Source organism: Pipra filicauda, unplaced genomic scaffold, assembly GCF_003945595.2.
Source record: "Pipra filicauda isolate LSUMZ 115617 unplaced genomic scaffold, ASM394559v2 scaffold120_size2142806_pilon, whole genome shotgun sequence".
NCBI lineage: Eukaryota > Metazoa > Chordata > Aves > Passeriformes > Pipridae > Pipra > Pipra filicauda.
In genome coordinates, this window is record NW_024103663.1 from 1,650,113 (window position 1) to 1,671,414 (window position 21,302).

Genomic DNA, 21,302 nt, shown 5'->3' on the forward strand with positions numbered 1-21,302 from the left:
AGGCACTAATTAGCAGCTGTATCATGAATTAATAAAGAATTAATATTCTTTTTTTTTTTTTTGGGGGGGGGGATATCTCGCTGTTAATTGGCAGCATTAGGAAAACCTGGTAGAAGTCATCCTGGTTATCTGTGTCTGTATGAACAGCTCCGAGAGCTCTGACCGGGCCGTGTCGGACACTCCGGAGCTTCCAGGAACTGGGGGAGCTGAGCCAGACTGGGGATACTGGTAATGCAGAGTCCACCCTCCTCCTGTGTCCATGCACCCCCTGGAGAGACCGTCCTGCTGTCCCCAGGCCCTGGGAGGAGCCACCGCTGGCCACAGGCAAGTCCCTGGCTCTGATGGGTGGTTCCTCAGGGATTACACAAGGCTGCACTTTTTCCTGCAGCATATTCAAATCCAGGCACGGGCCCTGTTTTCCTGCCAGGAATCAAGGGCTGCCCTCAGCAGCAAGGTCAGAGCTGGGATGGGGCCTCATCCACCAGCCCAGGTTCTCCCCATGTCACCACGACCCAGGTGCTGGTGGGGGGACGGGGGGAACAGGCTGCTTAAACACTGATAAGTGAATTCAAAAGCGTGCTTAGTGGGGCTTGGGCTCTTATCTCCTCAAACAATACCGACGAGAAGTTATCACATTTAAAGTGGTTCATATTACCCTTTTAACATTACAGCCAGACTGAAAATAGAAAAAAACCCCACGGAGTGCCCTGGTGCTACAGCTGTAGAGGACACAGGAGTCAAACGGGAAGGGGGTGGCACAGCTGGAGCCACAAAGAGCCCAGAGAAACAAACCCTGAGCGGGGCAGGGACAGGGGGCTTCCTGCTAAACCCCCTTAATTTGGGCACTGACAGCACGAGCAGCCCGATGCCATCCCGCTGACACGCTGGAAGCAGCCGATTTCCTCCCCTCGATGCCTCTCAGAGCTGTGGTTATCAAAGCCTGAGATTTTAATCATGTTGAGGAGCACAGGGCTCTGCTGCTGCTCAGGTCAGTGCAGGGACAGGTCATGGGGTCGGAGGTGCTGGGATGGCTCGGGGTCACACGGGACCTGTTGTTGGGGAGCTGGAATTGAGAGGGAGTGGATGGAGGGGACAGGACGTGACATTGCCAGGATTTCCCCTGGGAGATGGTCACACCCAGAGACCCCACAGCTGGGGAGGCCCCTCTGTGCTGGAGCAGCCCAGTGACAGCCCGCACTGAACTCACCAGTGAACATGGGGCTGCTCCCCTGATACAGGGGACTGGAAAATCAGCCCTTCCCTGTGCCCAGGACCCTTTGGCCCTTCTCCCCACAGCCCTGGGCGGTGCTTTGCCTGTGATGGGCATCACTGTGGGGCTCTGCTGTAGGTGAGGTCAGCAGTGGGATCCCAAATCCCGGTGAGGAGCCAGCGGTGACATTTCGTGTGTTCCCACCTGGACTGGAGCTGGGAGGGGCAGGGAGATGGATGCACTTCCCTGGAGCTGCAGCTCTGCTCTGCTGTGAGAGAGCAGAGAGATTTATTCATCCATGAGACACCCAAAGTCAATACTCACCTTGGCACTTGCTTTCTGGAGCCCAGGAAAACCAGACATGTTTCCACAGGGCAGAGGGGGAGCTGAGCCTGGTACCAGGGAGGAACTGGGAAAGGAGAAGCTTTTTTTGTCCTGTTTTTAACCCAGGATTTCACACAAGCTGCAGCTGAGCTGGTCTCCCTTGCTGTGGTGGACTCTGTGCTCCACATCTCACTGAGGTGTTGGGAAGACGTTTATTGGGAGCAGGTGACTAAAGGGAGACTAAATCTGTAATGATGAGGTGCAAAAAGGATTAATTAATATCAGCTGCAGACAGCTCTGGGGACACAGTGAAGTGCAAAAATTTGGCTACAGAGAGGCTGCTAAGGGAAAAGAGGGATAAAACTGTGGAGCAACACATCCAAGCAGAGGCAGGACTGGGGGGAGCAGCACAGCAGGAGGTGAGGGAAAGGGGGGAATCACTGCAAGGAGATGCAAAATGGGATCACCTGCTGCTCCACCCTGGGCCTCACCCTCAGGGGCAGCACAGAGCACAGAGGGGGCTTCCCCTCCCTGCCATCTAACCTGTTACAGCCTTAAAAACTGATGTATTTTTATTCAAGCTTAATAAGAAAAAAGAATAAAAAAGTAAAATTCAGTCACCCATTGCAAAACTGGTAAAAAACTTGTAACTTATGCAGGGAAAAGCCCCCAAATCCCTTGGCTTTTTCAAGGTCAGGAATGGGGCAACTGGCTTCTTCACCCCATCTCTGTGAAAGGGGACACCAGAGTGGAACCCTGGAACAGCCAGCGGGGCTGTTCCTGCACAGATCACACCGGGACAACCAGTTTACAAATCATTTTAATGACATCACCCAAAATACCACCCAGGGACAGGGCAGCTCTGTGGGACAAGCCATGCCTGCTACACACATGTTATTCACAGGAGATAACCTCAGTTTGGGACTGATCACAGCAGAATCCCAAATTCTCCCCACAGGATCTGATATCCCGCTTCTGACCTTTGGGTACAAAACCCCACAAACCCCTCAGGTGAGTCATCTCTGCCCAGTTTCACATTGTGCTGACACCCTTCAGCGGGGTGTCATGGCCATGGTGAAGACACAAAGGCTCAGAGTCACGACCAGCTGAAAGAACTGAGTGTTCAGGATCACTGCAGGGCTGGAAAATTCCCCAGGAGGTTCCTACGGCAGCAATATCCCAACATACCCCGTGGTGTGGTCAGCAAATGTCCCTGTGGTCATTCAACAGCTGGAATGTGAACTGGGAGCTCCCAGCACAGGAGAGCACCCTTGCTCTGTTTTAAGGCCATGTTAATTATGTAAATGACATTTAAATCCTCTTGGTGAAAAATAAAGTCCCTCGTTCCCGATCGTGGCCAACGACCAGAACAGGACATTTAAATCCCCCCCAACTCCCAAATCAAAACCTCTGAGGGTTTAACACAACTGTGGGGGACCCACATGGGGGGGCTGGTGGTCCCTGCTGGGCTGGATTGTGTCCCTTCCCCCCAGCATTGTGCCCAGATTGCAAAAATCAAGGTCAGGAATTTAAAGGGAACAGTTAAAAATGGGTTGTGTGTGGGAGGAAGCACTGAAGCTGGAAAGGGGGGATGCTCAGCCAGGCTCAGTGTCCCCACTCATCCCTCTGATTTAGGTTTGATGTTCCTTCAGGCAGGATTTTAGGGACAGACCAGAGGCTGGGGAGACCTTGCCCTGCTCCTGGGCAGCCTCAGGGAGCCAAGGAGACGTCGGGAGCCGGGGCCTGATCCTAATTCTGCTCCAGCTCTTCACCATTCGTGATTTTTCCAAACAGGGAACGATAAAGCTCCGTCCTGGGGATAAAAAAAAAAAAAAAGGAAGGTGGGAGAGGGAAAAGTTACTTTTCAAGGTCAAAACGGTTAAAAGAGGCTGCCACTCCAAATGAAAAGGCCTCGTGTAATTAAAAACGCATTCAACAACCTTCATTAATAAATACAGAGTGGGGGGGAAACTCTTGTGAGACCAATCCCAGGCAGCACAGAAATATGTAAATATCTCAGCGTGGCTGGATCTCGTATCTCCAGAGAATGAGGGCTTCTATAAGTTTGCCCTTTCCAGACAGGCTCTTCAAGTAAGAAAACAAGATTGAATATTTTAATAGGATGTACGAGGCCACGGAGCCGTAAGGAGGATTCAATCACAGCCTACGTGGGACTGTAATTTAGTTTTCATACATTTTCTTGGACAGCACTTGAAAAACAATGAAAATGACCCAGCAACAAGATTCCAATTAATATCCCACGTGCAGCAATTCTGATAACAGGAGAAAATTTCCCTTTAAAAAAAGAAAAAAAAAAAGTGGGGCTGGTGTTAACTTTAATTTTAGAACCAGAGTAACCTGAGCTGGGGGAGAGGTATTTCTGCCTTATTTTGTATAAATGCATTTTCTGAAGCAGCAGCCTTTTGTCAGGGGCTGCACACACAGAACAGGGTGTTGATTACATGGGGGGGGTGGGATTTTCCCTTCCAAGAACAGTAACAACCCCAGGGCTGTGAGTGAGAACCAAGTGATCCCATTGCCTCAAACCACCCTAAAGGCATTCTGGAAAACCCAAAGGGGATTTTCTCCAGAACAGGCTCCCCTCTCCAGGTCTCCAGGCCCTTCTCCTTTACACGTTCACTCATTTCTTACATCCCCAGCAATGTGAGAAAGCTCAAACACAACGTGTGCACACTGGGAGACCCCCAAAAAACCCACCAAAGACAGCAAGAGCTGCTGTGTTTGCAGGCAAAACCCCAGAGTGCTGCTCCTTTACAGCCTGCCTTGGCCTTTCCCACTGCAGGAGAACCCAAGGAGGAGAATTCCTCAGGTTTCTGTCCTCATTTTGGTGGGTTTGACACTGTCCTGTGGGTACAGGAGTTCAGGGACTGATGCTGAATTTGCTCCAATCCCACAGATTTTAAACAAACAGCCATTTTTCAGGCAAGCAGGGCCCGGGAAGATCTCAGGTGAGGATTTGTCTCTGCTGGCAGAGGAGTGTTTGCCAGCACAGACTGGTTGTGACGTGGACACTCCAGGTTTTGGGGGGCACAGGGGGCTCCCCTGCACCCCACAGCCTCATCCTCCCAGGCACAGCAACCTCTGATGAAGCAGAAATCCAAGTGGAGCTGTTTGGATAACACATCATGGACAGACACCCCAGCAGAGTGACAGGAGGAGGAGGGAAATCAGGTAACCCCCAAACCACCCCCAAAACAGAACAAACATTTCACCCTGAAAAAATAAAATAATAAAACAACCCAACCTTTTTTTTTTCCCCCCTCTCTTCTCATCATCCAGGCTCCCTTTCTTTTACAGCCTCTCCCCTCAGCAGGATTTAACCATGCAGAGAGTAAAACTCATCAATCCTCCAGGTTTAACCTTGTCTCTGTTTCAATTCACCAGGGTAAGTGCAGATTTTAATACTTTCAGCCCCCTTAAGGCTATGCATAATGAACTTGGATTTTTGGTTAAAAAAATATAAAATTTCTCTCCTCCATCCACAGATATGAAACATCAGACTTGAGCCACTGAGTTGTAACAACCCCACTGCAAGTGTGTCACCTGCAGCTGGAGGAAAGGTGACTTTAGCACAAAGAGGGTCTGGAGGCAGCATGTGCTGAGGAATAACCTGTGCAGGTAATTAAGAGTACTCACACCTCAGGTGGGGAGTGTGGAAGAAGCAGGTCGATACAGGGGTCTTCCTTGAATTAAAATTTAACTTACCCTTTATTGCAACCTACAAAAGCAAGTAATGAGCACTAACATTTTTATTTCTTTTAAACTGTCATTTAGGCTGTAGAGGGGATAATTACCTATTTCCACTGTAGTAAGGTTTTATCACCCTTAGTGAGGCATTTTCTAATTTAATATTTTTACTGTATTATCATAAAACCTGTTTCTGGAAAAAAATGATCACGGACCACGGAGCCATTTGCCATAAAACATGTGTGTGTAAGTACCTTGGCTTAATTATTTATGCATTTCTTCTGAGCTGGCTCCAGAGCCAGGGGACAGCACAGGCACCGTGTCACCTCCCCACCACGAAAACTGGGCTTTTCAGGTCAACAATATTGTTTTAAAATATGAAATAAAAGGAGCAGCTACTCCAGGTGGTGAGCCTGTTGTGCTAAATGCCCACTGGGCTTTTCTCCCCCTCCAAACCCCAGGTATTGCTGCTACACACATTTTATAGGCAAAATCCTTGCAACAGAGACCAAGGAAACACACACACACACAGAGTGAATATTAATTGCAACAGCACATTTCATAAATCTATATGAATCTTCAAAATTCTAAACAGATCCCCAGGAAGGTGCTTTGCCCACCAAATGTACAAAGGGAAACCAAATGTGTACCTGCACGTGGGAAAAGCAAGTATTGTACCACTCTGTGTAATTATAGTCATTTTTCTAAATACAGTTCTGTGAACTAATAGAAGAACAATATTATGGGGGAAAATTCAGTTTCTGGTGGCTTTATTTTTTTTTTTTATTAAAATGGCAATAGTGCTCTTCTAGTAAAAATACCCTCCAACCAATGTCTCTGCCTTCTCCCTTGTACCTTTTACTTCTTCTCTTCCTCTACCCCAAAAAAAAAAGATAATTTAGAAAATGCCACAAGCAGTACTGAAATGACTACATAACCCTACTCCTCCCCTGGGAACTATGAATTCTTAATTCACAAAAACTGGAAAAAGACAGAACATGAACACCCATGAAGAAAGGGAGCACGAAAGAACGGAAAACACACGACTCCTGATGAAAACTGAAGTTGGCAGATTGTTTCCTTGGAAAACTTTCTGTCTGTACCCTAAGAAATGTTTTGTCCAGTGGTGTGAAATTCAGGTTACTCAGTGTCCAGCAAGCTGGGCAGGTATCAGGAAGATAAAATAAAGCTGAAGCTTTTTTTTTCTTAATGATTTTTTTTAAAATGATTTTTCGTAAAAATGATTTTTTTTTCTTAAAAAATGGAATAAAAGGAGTGGCTCCTCCAGGTGAGCTTGGTGTGCTAAATGCTCAGTGGATTTTACCCCCCTCCAAATCCCAGGTATTGCTGCTATACACACTCTATAGGCAACAGGAAAGAGACCAGGAAGATAAAACAAGCTGAGACCATTTATTTTTTTAATTTCTAGAGAAAGGCTAAAGCAGCCTTAATTTCCAGCCAAACCCCAAACCAGCTGGGTGTGGGGTTTGGCTCTGTATTCCCACCCCTTCCAGCCCGCACTCCCCACTCCGGCTCTGCGGGGACAAGCCCTCGGGGTGCTGGGTGACGTGGGGATCCCAAAAGCAGGACTCAGCCCCCCTGGAGTGGCACAGGGAGGGCCCCGGGGCTCTGTGTCCAGCCCCACGAGATGGCACTCACTCCCTTCCCAAGCCCCGAGTGCTCAGCTCTGGCTGCATCTCCCAGCCCGGCGCCCTGCCCGCATTCCAGGGGGGCTCACAAAGGTCTCCTGCAATTCCCTCCAGCCCAGGAGGGTCAGGATCGGCCCCCCCCCCTTCCCCGGAGCCTGTGCAAATGCTTTTAGCCCCACGGCTTTGAATTATGGAAGGTGACATGTGACCTCTGGCTCGTCTCCTGAGAGCAGGCACAGGATTTATAAATGTTTCAGAAAGCTGGTTCTTGCCCTAAACAAAGGGACTCTGCACGTTTTGAGAGGCTGGATCTGGGAATGGGGAGTGGGAGGGCAGCAGAGAGATGGAGAGCTGGTGCCCAAGGTACCATTCCCCAAACACAACCAGACCTGGGGTTCATCCCTGCTGTCCCTGCCACCAATTCTGAACGTTCCCCTCACCCCAGCTCTGAGCTCAGGATACCACTGATGGAGCAGAGATGGACCCTCTCTCATCCTGACTTCGGTCCCAGTTGCATTTTCGTAGGAGCTTTTACAGCACAAAGCATAAAAGATGTGGGCAAATTGTCTGGAGAGGCAGCAAAACACAGGGATGTGCAGGCAACTCCAGCTTGCTCCTCTGGTATGTGTTCCAGCAGCTGGAATTTCCCCAGGAATTACATCAGATGTCAGTTTTTGGATGGGTATTTGAGCAGAGCAGCCTCTGATGCTGCATGGGAAATGCCCTGTGCAGGAGAGCAGGAGGGGACCATTCTTTGTGCCCCTTAACGCCCCATATTCCTGGGATGATTTCCCTCTTTCACAGCTTGCCTGTTTTATAACAGATTTGATGCAGGAGAAGACAAATTGTCTCACAAAGGAAAGACGACAAATCATCTCGCAGCCCTTTAACAGGTTATTTTTTTTTCCCCCTTTAAAAAGGAAATTTCCATACCAGAGGCACCTCTCTCCTTACAGGGATGTCAGAAATCAAGTGCTGGGACAGGATGATTCCAGCCCATCCACACTGGGTCACCACTTCACCCTGCCAGCTGAAAACACACAACCTGTGCAAACACCAGCCCTTCTGACACCCTGGTTAAAGTGGAGAGTTAAACTGCACCTCCAAGAGCTGATGGTGAAGGCCAAGTCAAAGGTTGGGGGGATTTTAAATAAAACAAACAAAATGAGACACAAAGGGCAGAAATTTCAAGGCCGGGTTGGATGGAGCTCTGGGCAAGCTGGGCTAGTGGAAGGTGTCCCTGCCCACGGCAGGAGGGGGAATGACATGAGCTTTAAGGTCCCTTCCAACCCAAACCATTCTGGGATTCTGTGATCCCAAAGTCACAATGCCTCTGGATGAGGCCAAGCAGGTTTAGTTTTATAGGAACAACACATGTTCTTGCTTCTGCTTCATGCTCTCCTCCAGCCCAGGTGTGCAGCAGGTTACACAGCACCCTCCCAAGAGAGCCCACGTCTCCCCTGAGGGGGTTCTTTCAGCAGCCCCAGAGCCCAGGCAGGAAACTCCCCCTCCCACCCACAGCCTCGTGCCACAAACACCCCAAATTCCCTAAAACATCAGAGCCCTGCACACTCCGAGATTGCCCTCCACGTTCATACTCTCTCCCTTTGTTTCCCGAAACAAAGCCAAAGCAGGACAGTCCTTCTTCCAGGCAGTGCCTGAATAAACTCAGAATCACTTTTCTCACACCAACACCGAGGTTTGTGCCGTGCAGCACAGAAGCCACTGGTTTAGTTGTTCCAGAAAGAAGGGCTTTGCTTCCTCTCAGGAATTCTGTGGGGGTGAAGGTACTGGATTGACAATCGCAGAGCCCAAATTCTTCCATTAATCCCCTCTCATGGTGTTTTAATACCCAAAGTACAAAGTGAGCGAAGTTAAAGGCTGGTATCTCACCAACCTTTTTTTTTTAAAATTTTTTTTTTATTAAACTCTTATGTCATATAAGCAAATTAATCTTTTAATACCAGGATTTCCTACTACGTACCCCCCTCTGCTTGCAGAGACACACTGTGACAAAGCAACCGCACTGAAGTGAGAATGCTGATCAGGAAAATACACAACGTCCTGGCTGGATCCAAGGGAAATGCTCTAATCCAAGCCCCTCTGGCAGCTGGATAATCTGTGAGTTAATTCAGCCTCCCAGCAGGCTCATGCAAGAGCAAGAGTGGGCTGGATGCTCTTGTGCCACACTTGACCTGAGGCCAATGGGACTGTGGAGGTAGGGGATTCATTTCTTGCACTTGGCCATGGGATTTCGAGAAGTGAGTCCTGCCCTGAGCCCAGTTCTGCTGCATTAAGTCTGCACTTCCAAAGTCAAACACAAAACTGTGACCATCTGCTAAAGAAAAAAAAACCCTGTGTCGGGGAAATGCAGCCCTACAAAGCTGGGCAGGACACAGGAGCTGGAAGGAGGGAGCCAGGACACAGAGGTGCAGATACCAGGGATTCCTACAAACCAGGGACAAAAAGGTCACTTCCACCACAGGCCAACAGGTGATCTGGCTGAGCTCACCCCACAAGGTGTATGAGCAGTGCTGCCCGAAGGCAGGGACAGGTTCTCTAACTGGGGGCAAACACAGCATGGAAAGGTCTCAGAAGAGCAGGAAAAAACTTCCCCAGCTCCCCCACTGTGGTGACACTGCTTGGTTTGACACAGTCCCATCAGGGCCATCTTCTTCCCTCTAATTTGGCTCATAAAGGATGCAAATTCCTCCTCCCTAACGAAGATCCATTTGCAGAGGTACAAACAAACCCGACACGTCCTCCCCACCTTCCCCCAGTTACAAATCCCCGCTCGGAATCTCGGCGTGCACTTGGGAACACGTCTCCTTTGTCCTGCCTGACTTTCCTGCAGAAAAGGCTCCTTTTGCCTCCCGTTCTGCACTGGGTGCCATGTTTAATGATGATGTATGGGTGTCCTTTTCCTCGGCGGTGCTGTGGGGAGGGGGTCAAACATGTGACACCGCCAGCATGTGTATCAACAGCAAATTATAAACCGTGTCAATCCAAGTTAATGCAAAGCTGTAATCCTCTTTAACAAGAGATCAAATCAGTGCCATGAGTTATGTTCATTCTGTAATCTGATAAGAAATAGAGTGAGCCTCTAATAAAAGAGTAATGAGAGCCCTTAATGATGCTGTTAAAAGGTAGCGCCAGTTAAAATATTGCTGTTGTTCCAGCTGATTAGATCATTGTTGCATATTTGCACAATCTTGTTTTACCTGTCAGAATAACCTGAGTCATCTTGGGAGATAAAGGTGTTCGTACCAAACATCTGTGTCCTTTAAGGATGTCTCTCCTGCGAGTCACCGTCCTCCAGAGGTGAAATTCAGATGTTCATCAAACTCCGCAGTAATTTGATATTACACCTTGTTTTACAGTGTCTCTGTTTAGTCTCTGTTCCTCACACACACGGACAGTGCAGAGATCTGAAGATCTGTATATCACAGCTGACAGGCAGAGAGAATAAAACCCAAATCCACACAGCTCCTCCCAGGAACAGGGGCTTTACCTGACCTTGCCACAACAAGGCTGTGCATTGGACCCACTCCTGCACATACTGAAAACACCTCACTTGGAACAGACTTGGAGGCCCCAGCAGGAATGCTGAGCCTCAGCTCGCCCATAAATACACCTACCTGGCACAGGAGTTTTCTCAAGTGCACAAATGTCTGAGCTCCTAAAACATGAGACTGTTTGGAGCTGGGCCAGCTGAAGGTGGCTGCACAGGTCTGGGTTCAACCTCAGCTCTATCCCAGACCTTCTGTGTCCCCTTTGGCCATTCCCTACGGCTCTTTCCTCAAGGATTTCTGGACCCAAAAGCCTTTGGAGATACAGGCTATCATCTCTGTGTGCCTCATTCCCCAAGGTGTAAACCAGAGGAGACTGGCCTGTTCCCAGCTCTGCTGCACATGGGGCCACTGAAGGATGTGAAGCTCCCCAGGTCATGGCGATGGGAAAAACCTATTTCAAGGCAAGTCCAAGAAGTGGCACCTACATGATACCACCCTCAAACCCAGGAGAAATCACAGCCAACCCTGTTCTAACCCTGAGCAATTCTTGCCCAAGGCAGCTCCCCTCTCCTCTGGACAACCACCAGAGGTTTGCCTTCGGGTCCCTTGTCTTAGGTCAGGCCATTTACATAGCAATGACCTTGGACCGATTAGAAAAACCTTGGCCCAAGAGGACAATAAATGTGTTAAAGTCTATAAACATGTATCCCAAGATAACCATAAAAATCACTTTCCAATGTATGTTTTAAAATACTACCAAAGAGGGGTTAAAACAGAGGAGGGCTGGAGGCCACCAGTGTCCCACACATTACACCATAATATATGTGAGCACAGGGTCAAACAGCCATGCCCATACATAGGGTGCATGGAAAACTGGCAAGGGGAAGATTAATTGCTTCCACCAGTGCTATTATTCCAACCAGCAGCAAGAACAAGAAAGAAAGTGGCAGTGATGTTGACAAAGGCAGTTATTTGACTTGCACGTTCCTCTTCTCGAACTCGGGCTGTAAAACAATCCTGGAGTGATTGTTTATCCCCTTCTCTTCCCAGTGCTCAGGCTGCTCCTCCTCACAGGCATTTCTTTGAAGTCCTGGGCATCCCACAGCCACCAGCACACAGGGAAATCCTCCACTCCAGGAGAGCCAGCAGTTCACTGCACTGTTTTAAGGTCTCTCTGCACAGCCAAAGCAGTGTAAAACAGTTCAAATGCACAGGAGAATCAGGCCACTGGTAGGACCTAAGGGGAATGTTCTGCCAGCTCTATTTCTACATCCATTTTACACACAGCTCACTGACACTGTGGAATTCCTCCCACTACCACGCAGAGCACCCCATTGTTCAAAGGTGTTTATTTTGGGGTCGTGCCTTTTAAGTGCCTGACCAGAAAAAAAAAAAACCCTAAGTGGTTCAGAGCACAGTCATGTCTCTGTGAAGTGTATACTTGCATTTTCAATCCAGTAATTTGCACTTGCAAACAATAAAATTACCTTCTTCTGTCACAAAGGAAAGCTGTTATCATTGTTGCTTCCCTCTCAAGTGTACAGGTCTGGTCTTTCCTTTTTGATTCACCTGCAGATGCTGAATTCTTCTTGCTTTGTCTGGTACAGTTGGGTGCTGCTACAGAGGTCTTTATGGCTGGTGCAAGGGTATTTTAAACAGAGCTGTAAAGTGACCCCTAGAGAGTGGCTCTGATGTTCAGAAACACAAGTGACAGCAGCAGATACCTTCACTATGGGAGAGCTGAACCAAAACACCTACTGAGGCCTGATTTTCAGGCTCTGACCATATTTTGAATATGTTTTATGTCTGGATGCAAACACAAATGGTGTAAACCGGGGAGGAAGCTGATAAGTAACACCCAGGTTTTCACAAGGGTTCCCACCCAAATGTGCAAGGGCTGCTGCAATGAGGAAGCACAAATTTGTTCTCAAAGCCCACATGGAACAGGACAAGAAATAACAGGCCTAAATTACAGCAGCGGGAAATTTAAGCTTAACATTAGGACTAAAGCTGCAGAGAACTGCTAAAGGAAGACTGTGATGCCTGTGATAGGCATGTTCTTTGTGCTGCAGGTAACCAGCAGGCATTTTGGCAACAGCGAGAAAAGCTCAGGTTTCTATTTTCGTGTCTGAAACAAAAGCTTTCCTGTGTTCGTCGAAAAACTAAATACTACTAAAATTACTATTGCTAAACAGGCAGTAGTATCTCACCAGCAGCTCTCTGTGGCTCAGAGCAATCAGAACACAGAGCAACCTGCTCAAGGTCACCCACGAAGCCACTGGGAGAACAAGGAACAGAACCTGCCCAGCCTGACTCCATCCCTGCCCCATCCACAGCCTTGGCAGAGCGGGATCCAGCTGCCCGCATGGCACGGCCCTCAGGCACACCTGCTGTGTGACACATCAACACATCCAACCCAGCACAGGGGCTCAGTGCCTGCAGTGCCATTAGCAGAGAGCATGGAAAGCCTCCAAAGTGACTCATAAACTTAATGTCAGGACTAAGTTCCCGCAGTCAGACAATGAGCAGCAGCTGCTGCTGCCACCGAACGCTCGGTGACACGCGCCAGCGATGCAACAGCTCAACGTGGGCACAAACACCAGGACACACTCCCAGGAAAACAAATGTCAACCACACTGTCCCCACCACCCCCAGAACTGTGAGGACAGAGCCTGACATGGATGAGCTGCACCAGTTCTGGGGGTCAGGCCCCGTGCTGGGGGCTCGAGGTGCCTCCCGGGGAGCGAGGGGTGTGATGAGGATGGCAGAGGATGGCACATGAAGGGGAGCTGAGGCCCAAGAAGGCCATAGCACAGAATGACTCCCCTGTCCCAGCTGTTTGATGCACTCACTCCATGTTTGCTCTGGCTTGCTGCAGGATTTTGGCTCACAGAGCACATTTTCTGTGCAACTTTTGGAACACAAGTGAGCGCGGTGGACTGTGAAGGAGGAGGCAATGTCACCTCTGGGGACAGCAAACACAGTGTAACTCCTGTATTGTCGGTCTCACCCCTTTTTTTCACCTCCCTCTCCCTCATACACCCCATGTGAGCTAAGCTTGCCTTAATTTTGGGGGCTCAGCAGGGGTCTGCAGCCTGCCCAGCCTGCAGGACAGGGCAATAAGTACTGCAGCCAAATATAACTGACACCCCAAACTCATTCTAAATTCCTAAAGCATAAATAATAACCAGTCAGCTGGACACAATACTAAGAGAGAAAAATATTGCAGGCATGCAGATTATTAATGAAAATGGTACCAACTGGTTCTTCCTGTAACACATTTGCCACCTGCTAATTACCCTCAGACAAAAAGATGTGGGGAACAAGCAGCACATCCCAGAATCATTCCTACAGGACAGTTTGACTCTACCAGGAAAGTACATCTATCCTGCTCCATGTTTAATTTGGAGTTATCTAAAACAGCAAAGACACTAATTCCATACAGGTAAGGAGGTCCCTGCTGGCTGGGAAGCACAGAGAGCTGCCAGCTCAGGCCCTGCAGATCAGAAACAAAAATACACTCGATTTATTTGCCAAATAGACAAAAGTGTGCATGTCTAATCTCACAGTGCTCAAACCACTTCTGTCCCTCTCTTCCTACGATCCAGGTAAGGGGTGGAAGAACTGAGCACTTTATATGGCTGAAGGAATAACTTTCACCCAGCACCTGCACCACGTTTATTTTTGTGGTGAGAGGACCTAAACAAATATTAAAAATTCAGAGCAGGTGGGTTTTTTTCTCACTTGAAAAAAAGAGGAAAAAAAAAAGCAAAGAAACTCTGAGAAACACACATGATGAAACATTACAGGTCTTATGGACACAAAACATCTTAGCCCCAGCTTACTCCTCATCCAGAAGTCTGTGCAATCCCCCAAAAGGCAGCAGCCAAGGAACAGCAGGTATTTGGTTTCCATTTCGCAAACAGACAAATGACATCTCTCCCTCACAAAGCACAAACATGTTCCACAACCCAGGGGAAAGATGTTTCTCAAGCTTTCTACATCCATTCACTGGAAAAATTATTCCACCTCCTTCCCACAAAGAGCTCAGCATTTCGAGATGCAGTTTAAAAATGTAATACTGAAGAAATATGGGTGGATATGTAGGAGAGCTGTTTAGTAACTCAGCACAAAACTTTACTGATATTTTCTTTACTAATTAGCACATTAAATCATTATAGTTTTCCAACAAAATTCGTCACTCTTTAAATAGACATAAACACAAGGAACAGTTAGGTTCTTGAGTGAATCTTCACAGAATTATTCCAATTATTAACTAATCTAAAAAAGTGCAAATTAGCCAGAATCTAGAAGTTGCCATTTCTGTTAAAAGACAAGTTCCTTCTAAGTTTTGGTTATACCTGAAGACACCAGGTAACTCAGCTGCCTATTTCCAAACGAATTCCTTCAAACTGGAAGATTTCAAAACCAGAGGAGTTTTAAAAGCAGGAATCAAAATGTGGGTACTGAGATTTATGAAAACTTCTTTGTTTGGAGTCACAGCAATTAAGAGAGTGAAAGCTCAGCCAGGCTGCCAGGACAGATGTGACCAAGACACCCAGGCTATGATGCCAGTGACAAATGGTGAAGTGATAAGAAGGAATGGAGGGGGCGACAGCCTGAAGAACAGGTCAATACCACGCTGTCATGGAGCCATTTGAGAAACATAATTAATCTATTACTCACCTGGCATCATCATTCATTGTGCAGTGGTCAATAGGTGCCATGAAGCTCACCAGCTTGCTATGCACATGATACCTGAGGAGTGCAGGAAATAAGCAGGCAGCACATTAGTGACTATTAATGAAAAGGAAATGTTGCTGCTGGACTAGAACCACTCCAGCCCCTGAAAGGAAAAGCACTGGCTTTCCTGGGGGCTGATTCCTAATGAGTCACCAGTTGTAGCTGGCAATTCCCCCTCCCTTCCCTCTTCCTTTCTTACAACATGGACACAAAAATAATCAGATGATACAATGAACTGAACAGCAAGTAAATCCTTTTTTAGCCCAGTGAGGAAGAGGACAGACAGACTCCATTAATTGTGTGCGAGTCCGTAATCGGACTCCCAGACAGACAACCCTGAGAAGTCAGAGAAACACACACTCCTTTCCAGCCTTCCATTCAGCTGGCATCTTAATCACCTTCTGGAATCTGTGCCCAGAGCCCACTGCAGGCAGCAGGAGCATCAGAGCATCAGACCTTCTCCAGCATCCATCTGCTACCAGTTCTTCCTTGCTCTGTGGTATGCAGGGCCCTGAAGGATATGAAAATCCCACTCTGCAGCCATGTCCATAGTCGGAAAATCTTACCCTGAATAACTTACAAATGGAGCATGTAAAAACAAGCAAGGAGAAGACAGCAAAAGGCCCGTGCAAAGATGAGATGGGGCATATTCCCACCATCAAAATATTTCTGCAAGCTGTCCTGTACCCCCAGGCACAGGATCTCCTTCCCACTTTCCACACTGTAGTGCATTTCATGCCTTGTATTCAAGGACACAACATAAAATTTAACAGGGTACTGAAAACCTCTGAATGAAAAGGTGGCTTTAAACTCCGTGTCTGAGGGCAGGGGATTCCAAACCAAGGCACTGGTGTGCACTACCTGCCTACCCCAGCCTGAAATGTTTCATCCAGGCTGCTGCTATTTTTAGAGCTTGACAAATAGCAGGCAAAAGGATTCACTAGCATTTGCCCAGAATCACCTTTCCACTCTGTCACCTCTGCACTCCCTTTTGTTTGCTTATGCAGGAACATTCCCTCGAGGGGATTTTTAGCTCACAAGCCCATTTCAGGCTCTTCAGGCACAGCACACACTCACCCTCACACAAGGGCTTCTCTGCACAATCAAGTCTTTGTCAGTGGTAATGGAAGGAACTGCCCTGGCCTGATGCTGTAATGATGGAGGCAGGGAACAGGCACAGCTGAGCAGGGCTGGTGCTGCCACAAACGACAGGTCAACAGCCTGGGCTCTGAAACAGCTCCCTTATGAGACACTGCCATGGATTCAAACAGATCAAGGCTTACACTGCCACAGTCTGGCACGGGGACGTGGCAATTCAGGTAAATTCTCTGACACGAGTTGTTTGTGCAGATCTAATCACACCTTTTAAATCAGGACTTTGAAAATCCCAGTCTAGCAGATACGAAATATTTCATTTCATTCACAGAATGCTGCAGCAGCACAGGACAAAAAATCACTGACATGACAAGCAGGTGTGCAAACATCACTCCTTCAGGTCTGTCCCAAGAAAGGGCACGTCCCAGTGAGGGGAAGAAGAGTTTCAGGCACCAGCTTTCTCGACTGGGGAGTGTTTGGATGAGCTTATTTCCTCTCTTAATGCCCAAATTTCCCTGTCAGTGAAGGGGACAGGTACTCATGTCAGGTGGCAGGCTGACTGCTTTGGAAAGCATTTGAAGCTCCTCAGCCCCTGCAGTAAATCAGCATATTTTATCCAAACATGCTGTAATATTGAAGCTTTGCTAAAAGGGAAGGATAAAGGAGACAGATCAAACTTAGTATTAAACACTTTGCTCTCCAGAATCTCAAACTCCTTCATGAAAGGAAATTTAAGCATTGCTATCCCAATTTTAGAGAAGGAATAAAAAGAACAGAGGGTAAGGGATCTGTCTGGGGTGACACCAAGTCCCTCAGTGGAAGAACCAACTAATCAAAAACACCCATTTGGGCTCTACTTGCCTATTCTGAAAAGATACTAAAGCTTAACTTGATGTTAATCCTTACCACAGACAATGAGACTTTTTTCTTTTATTGCTATCTTCCCTGCAACTTTTATTTAAAGGAGCAAGAAGAGGCCCCTAAGATGTAAGAGGCAATTGGCTTGGTGAGATGGCTGCTCTCCCAGGAATGCTGAACACACACACTGCACACAAGGAGAGACTTCCCCATTATTCCTGGAGCTTTACGAGTCTGCCTCAGTTGTGTGATGCTGTCAGTAGTTTTGACTGAATCATGAATATATCCAATTATGTGTGATGCTGACAGAAAAGAATATTGATAGTCAATAATTATGGGCTTTTCAGGCCAACAAAGTAGCTCTTCCCTCTTTCAATAAATTATCCTATGACATCTATCTTAAAAATTGCTATGCCAGGCCTGACCCAGACTGACTCCACTGACTTTCTATCAGATGCCATCTAAACTCAGGATTTATAGTTTACTCACAAAAGGATGGTTAATGTCGCAGATTTTTCAGGAAGCAGAGCAGCTTTTCAGCATCCTCCCCCACCACAAATCATGCAGTCACGCTAAACTCAGGGAGACTGGGAGATCTGCTCTGCAAAGGGGGAAAACTCAGCTCTCCAGCCTGCCTCCCCTTCCACAGGGAAGGTTCTTCCACTGCCAACACAACCAAGCTCAACCCTAATTAGTGATCCAGGAGTGAAATGCTCTGAAGCTAAAGAGAGCTGTGACTTATCAATAAAGAGAGATTAGACACCAAATTCCAATTGGCAGTCAGTGGGAAATAGAGATCTACCTGAGGCAGTTCCACACATCTTCCCCTGAGCTGCTGTCCAGGTTTTAGTCAGTGAAATATATATTGCACAGGAGGTGTTTATTGGCTTTCCCTGGAAATTACGGCCCCAAACCGCTCAGGGATGTTTGGATGCCTCTCTCTGGTGTTTCCTGAGACCAATAAACACTCCTGCCAGGACTGATCGGGGCAATGCCCACAGGCTGCACCAACCAAGCCCTTATATTCCAGGCTCAAAGAACATCAGGATTCCCCAGAGTAAGAAATCCTGCCCTAAAAGTCCCGAATCAGCCCCCCAGAGCCAAGGCAGTGCTGTCAGACCTCAGTTGGCCAAATCACAACTCATGTTTGCTTGTCACCCACCGGATTCTCCTTCCTTTACTGGCTTTCCTGTCCACCTTCTTCTTTATTTTGCTCCTTAGCTTCTGGATGGCCAGCCACTGCCTGGGGAATGGAAAACAACAGGTACACAACTCTTAGAGTCACTGAACACCTCCAGAAACACCATCTGATCCCCAACTGTGTTGAAGGTTCCACTTCTCAAACAGAACTTCATCAAGTCAACAAAGTTTCCAGCAGGGAAAAACTTCTCCTAGTTATAAATATTTTTTTTTTTTTTTTTTTACTAAAAGGAGCATCATCTTACCTGATTTATACAATGAAAACTCAACATCAGGGAAAAAATCTAGCAAAATCCAATTACTGCAATCTTAATATAATCTTAATTACTGTAATCTATTTTATTGTAAAGTCAGATAAATGTACAATGTAATCACTACTTAAATGCAATTTTGTCTATATCACGTTAAATTATAGTGAATAGCTTTCCATAATATTCCAGACGTACACAAAATAAATTTGATGTGTTGCACCAAAATCTGGGTAATATTTTACACTGAGAAAAGTCGTTTCACCATCACAAAATTCTCTGCTGCATTTTCTTCCCCTCTCCAAACATAACCCCATGGGTTGCTTCAGGAGAGAGCCCAACTCCAGCATTCCCAGCCTTCCTTTGCTTTTACACTTCTCCAAAGTAGAGCCTGTGGTTATTTAAATGTACACTGCTCATTAAGTGGCACTTGGAAGGTTCTTTATTTTCGCACTCCAGAATAAAACAGAGAAGTAAGATCCTCCCTGCATGGAATTACAATTCACTTTTGCAAGCAGGAAACATTCCCTGATATTGTTTTAATTGCAGAGAATCTTTTCTTGCAGCAGGCATATATAGTATACAGAGGAACTGCTTTAACTGATGCCACAACAGGTTTGTTTCTCTAAAACAACAAGTCAGAGTTCATAAAGAAAACAGGTCAAATTCCAGAGGTATGGATTCCCTCAGTGCTGCCTGAACCACTGAGAGACAGAAATACCTGGAAATATCTGGGAAGTGTCTCCAGGGGATCACACACAAACCAGGGCACAGCTTAAAAGTCAGACTGTGTGATCCATAACTAAGGAATATGTTACAGGGGATGAGCTTCCTGACTAACATCATAAGGATTTAATAATTTCTTAGGCAATTTCTTAAACCCAGATGCTTTTTCCAGCTCGACTCAGTATTTTTCCCTCTACAATGAACTGGACTGGAAGGCCACAGGTGATTTTGCTGGAATGCAGTGCTGGGATGAAGGCAGTGATGTTACAGACAACTCCCTCCTTACCTGCCCATTGCTACCTGGTCGTTGGGGTCCAGGGAAGTGGTTTTACGCTCGATCATTTCTCGGAGGAGCTGGAAGAAAGACAAAATTCCCATTTACAGCCCAGTAAGGACATGTCAATGCAAACAGGCCCACAGGTTTCTCAGAAGAACTAACAATTAGCTGCCAGGTTCCCAAGGGCCTCGTTTTTGAAACTCCCTAGAAAACCTCAAGCCAAAACCGAGGCTTTGTAACATTTGCTCTGCACAAAGAGCTTTCCAAGGGAAAAAACCAATGGCTATGGTAAAAGTTTGAGTAAGTGTAGGTCATCTCCCTCTTCCAAAACATCCCCATAGAATCTGTGACTGGGGCATAACACCGAAGGCCACCACAAATAGTTTCTGTGCACAGTTTCAGATGGACCCAGGAGCAGTTCAGTCTTCCCTTCAACACAGGCAGAACTGCAGGAAGAGCTCAGCCCCACAGGCCTCACCCCACACTTTGTCTGGGGAGGGCAGGAGGGAACCTGAAGCACTTGCCCAACAGAAGTCAAGCCCTGCTGGGCAGTAACACTCACTCTGAGGAACAGCACAGCAAAATCAGTTTTACAGCTAGAGCAGGAATGCTCAAGCAGGCTTTTCTATTTCTTTTCGTGTCCTGAGGGCTGGGGTTTGTCCTTTTTGCTTCCTGCAGCCAAGGAATATTGTGAACAGCCTTTTTGGATAGTTGACTGGTGCTGTATGTTTATCACCACTCCCTGGTGTACGTGCTGTGCCTTGGGTATCAGCCAGGATATTAACACCAAGAACAGAAATAAACCCTCCAAAACTGAGGGGCACTGACTGCTTTAGAGATGCCAACATTTCACCACCCAGTGAAGTTACTGCCTCAGCTCAGAAGCACCCGAAACAGCCCCACCTGGAAACCAGAGTCCAGGCAATTCCACAAAGACAGTAGGGAAGAAAGGATGCAGGATGCTTTTCCTCCACCCTATACTTTCCTCTCCTTCAGGGCATACATCACATTACCAAAAAAAAAAAAAAAAAAAAAGTGATTCAAACATAATTAAAAACCTGCCACTACTTTTTTTTTTCCTATTTGCTTATTTTTGGAGATCATTACTGCAGCAATTACATTAAAAAATTCCAGGAGAGAGGCCACTGGTTTATTATCACTAGAAAACAGCAAGCTACTTCTCTGCCCTGTTTATCTGATTGATTCCCAACATCTTTCTGGCACACAATCTATCAGTTTATCTCTCCCACTTCATCACAGTCACTTCTGGCAGCTAAATACAAGATCCAAATCCAGTGTTACACAGACATACGACACAGTAAACCTGTGTAACACCGCCACTCTGTAAACAGCTGCCCTTAAGGCTAAGCAGAAATGGGATCTTGGTTTCTAGTCAATATTCTGTCAAAAGCAAGGTGGGAGGGAGGGTTGGAACAGCAGTGAGAAGTGGTGCAGAGAGGTTTTAGTGGTTTCTTCCTCTTCCAGCATTAAGGTGTGTTTACTGTCTCATCTTATCTCGTTCCTTGGCACGAGGCAGAGGGAAAACCGCTGAGCAGAGAAGGCACACGGAGATGGTCACACACAGACATCCCACGCTCCCAGGGAACTGAGCAGCAGGACATTTCCACAAGGACTTGCTCTTCCTGGTGGCCCAGAAATCCACAGACTGGGAGAACAAGGATTGCTGCCAGGATCTTACACCTATGCCCATCCTGGTCAGAACAATGGCTTCAAACTGAGAGAGTGGGGTTA

At 47.1% G+C, this 21,302-nt stretch overlaps 1 protein-coding gene across 2 annotated transcripts in view; it reads right to left on the reverse strand.

Moving 5' to 3' along the window:
* Nucleotides 1-2,341: 2,341 nt before the first annotated feature.
* Nucleotides 2,342-21,302, reverse strand: part of AATF (apoptosis antagonizing transcription factor) — a 48,131-nt gene continuing 29,170 nt past the window's right edge. Inside the window, exons 9-12 of one of the 2 annotated variants that reach the window (XM_027751652.2) lie at nucleotides 19,560-19,627; nucleotides 18,262-18,342; nucleotides 15,090-15,161; nucleotides 2,342-3,347 (exon numbers count right to left, since the gene is read on the reverse strand). In XM_027751652.2, coding sequence (XP_027607453.2) covers nucleotides 3,284-3,347; nucleotides 15,090-15,161; nucleotides 18,262-18,342; nucleotides 19,560-19,627 — 285 coding nt within the window. In that variant the 3' untranslated portion in view covers nucleotides 2,342-3,283. Of the gene's footprint in view, nucleotides 3,348-8,153; nucleotides 9,826-15,089; nucleotides 15,162-18,261; nucleotides 18,343-19,559; nucleotides 19,628-21,302 lie in introns of those variants that run through there. The other variant, XM_039387361.1, reaches the window with a different exon arrangement.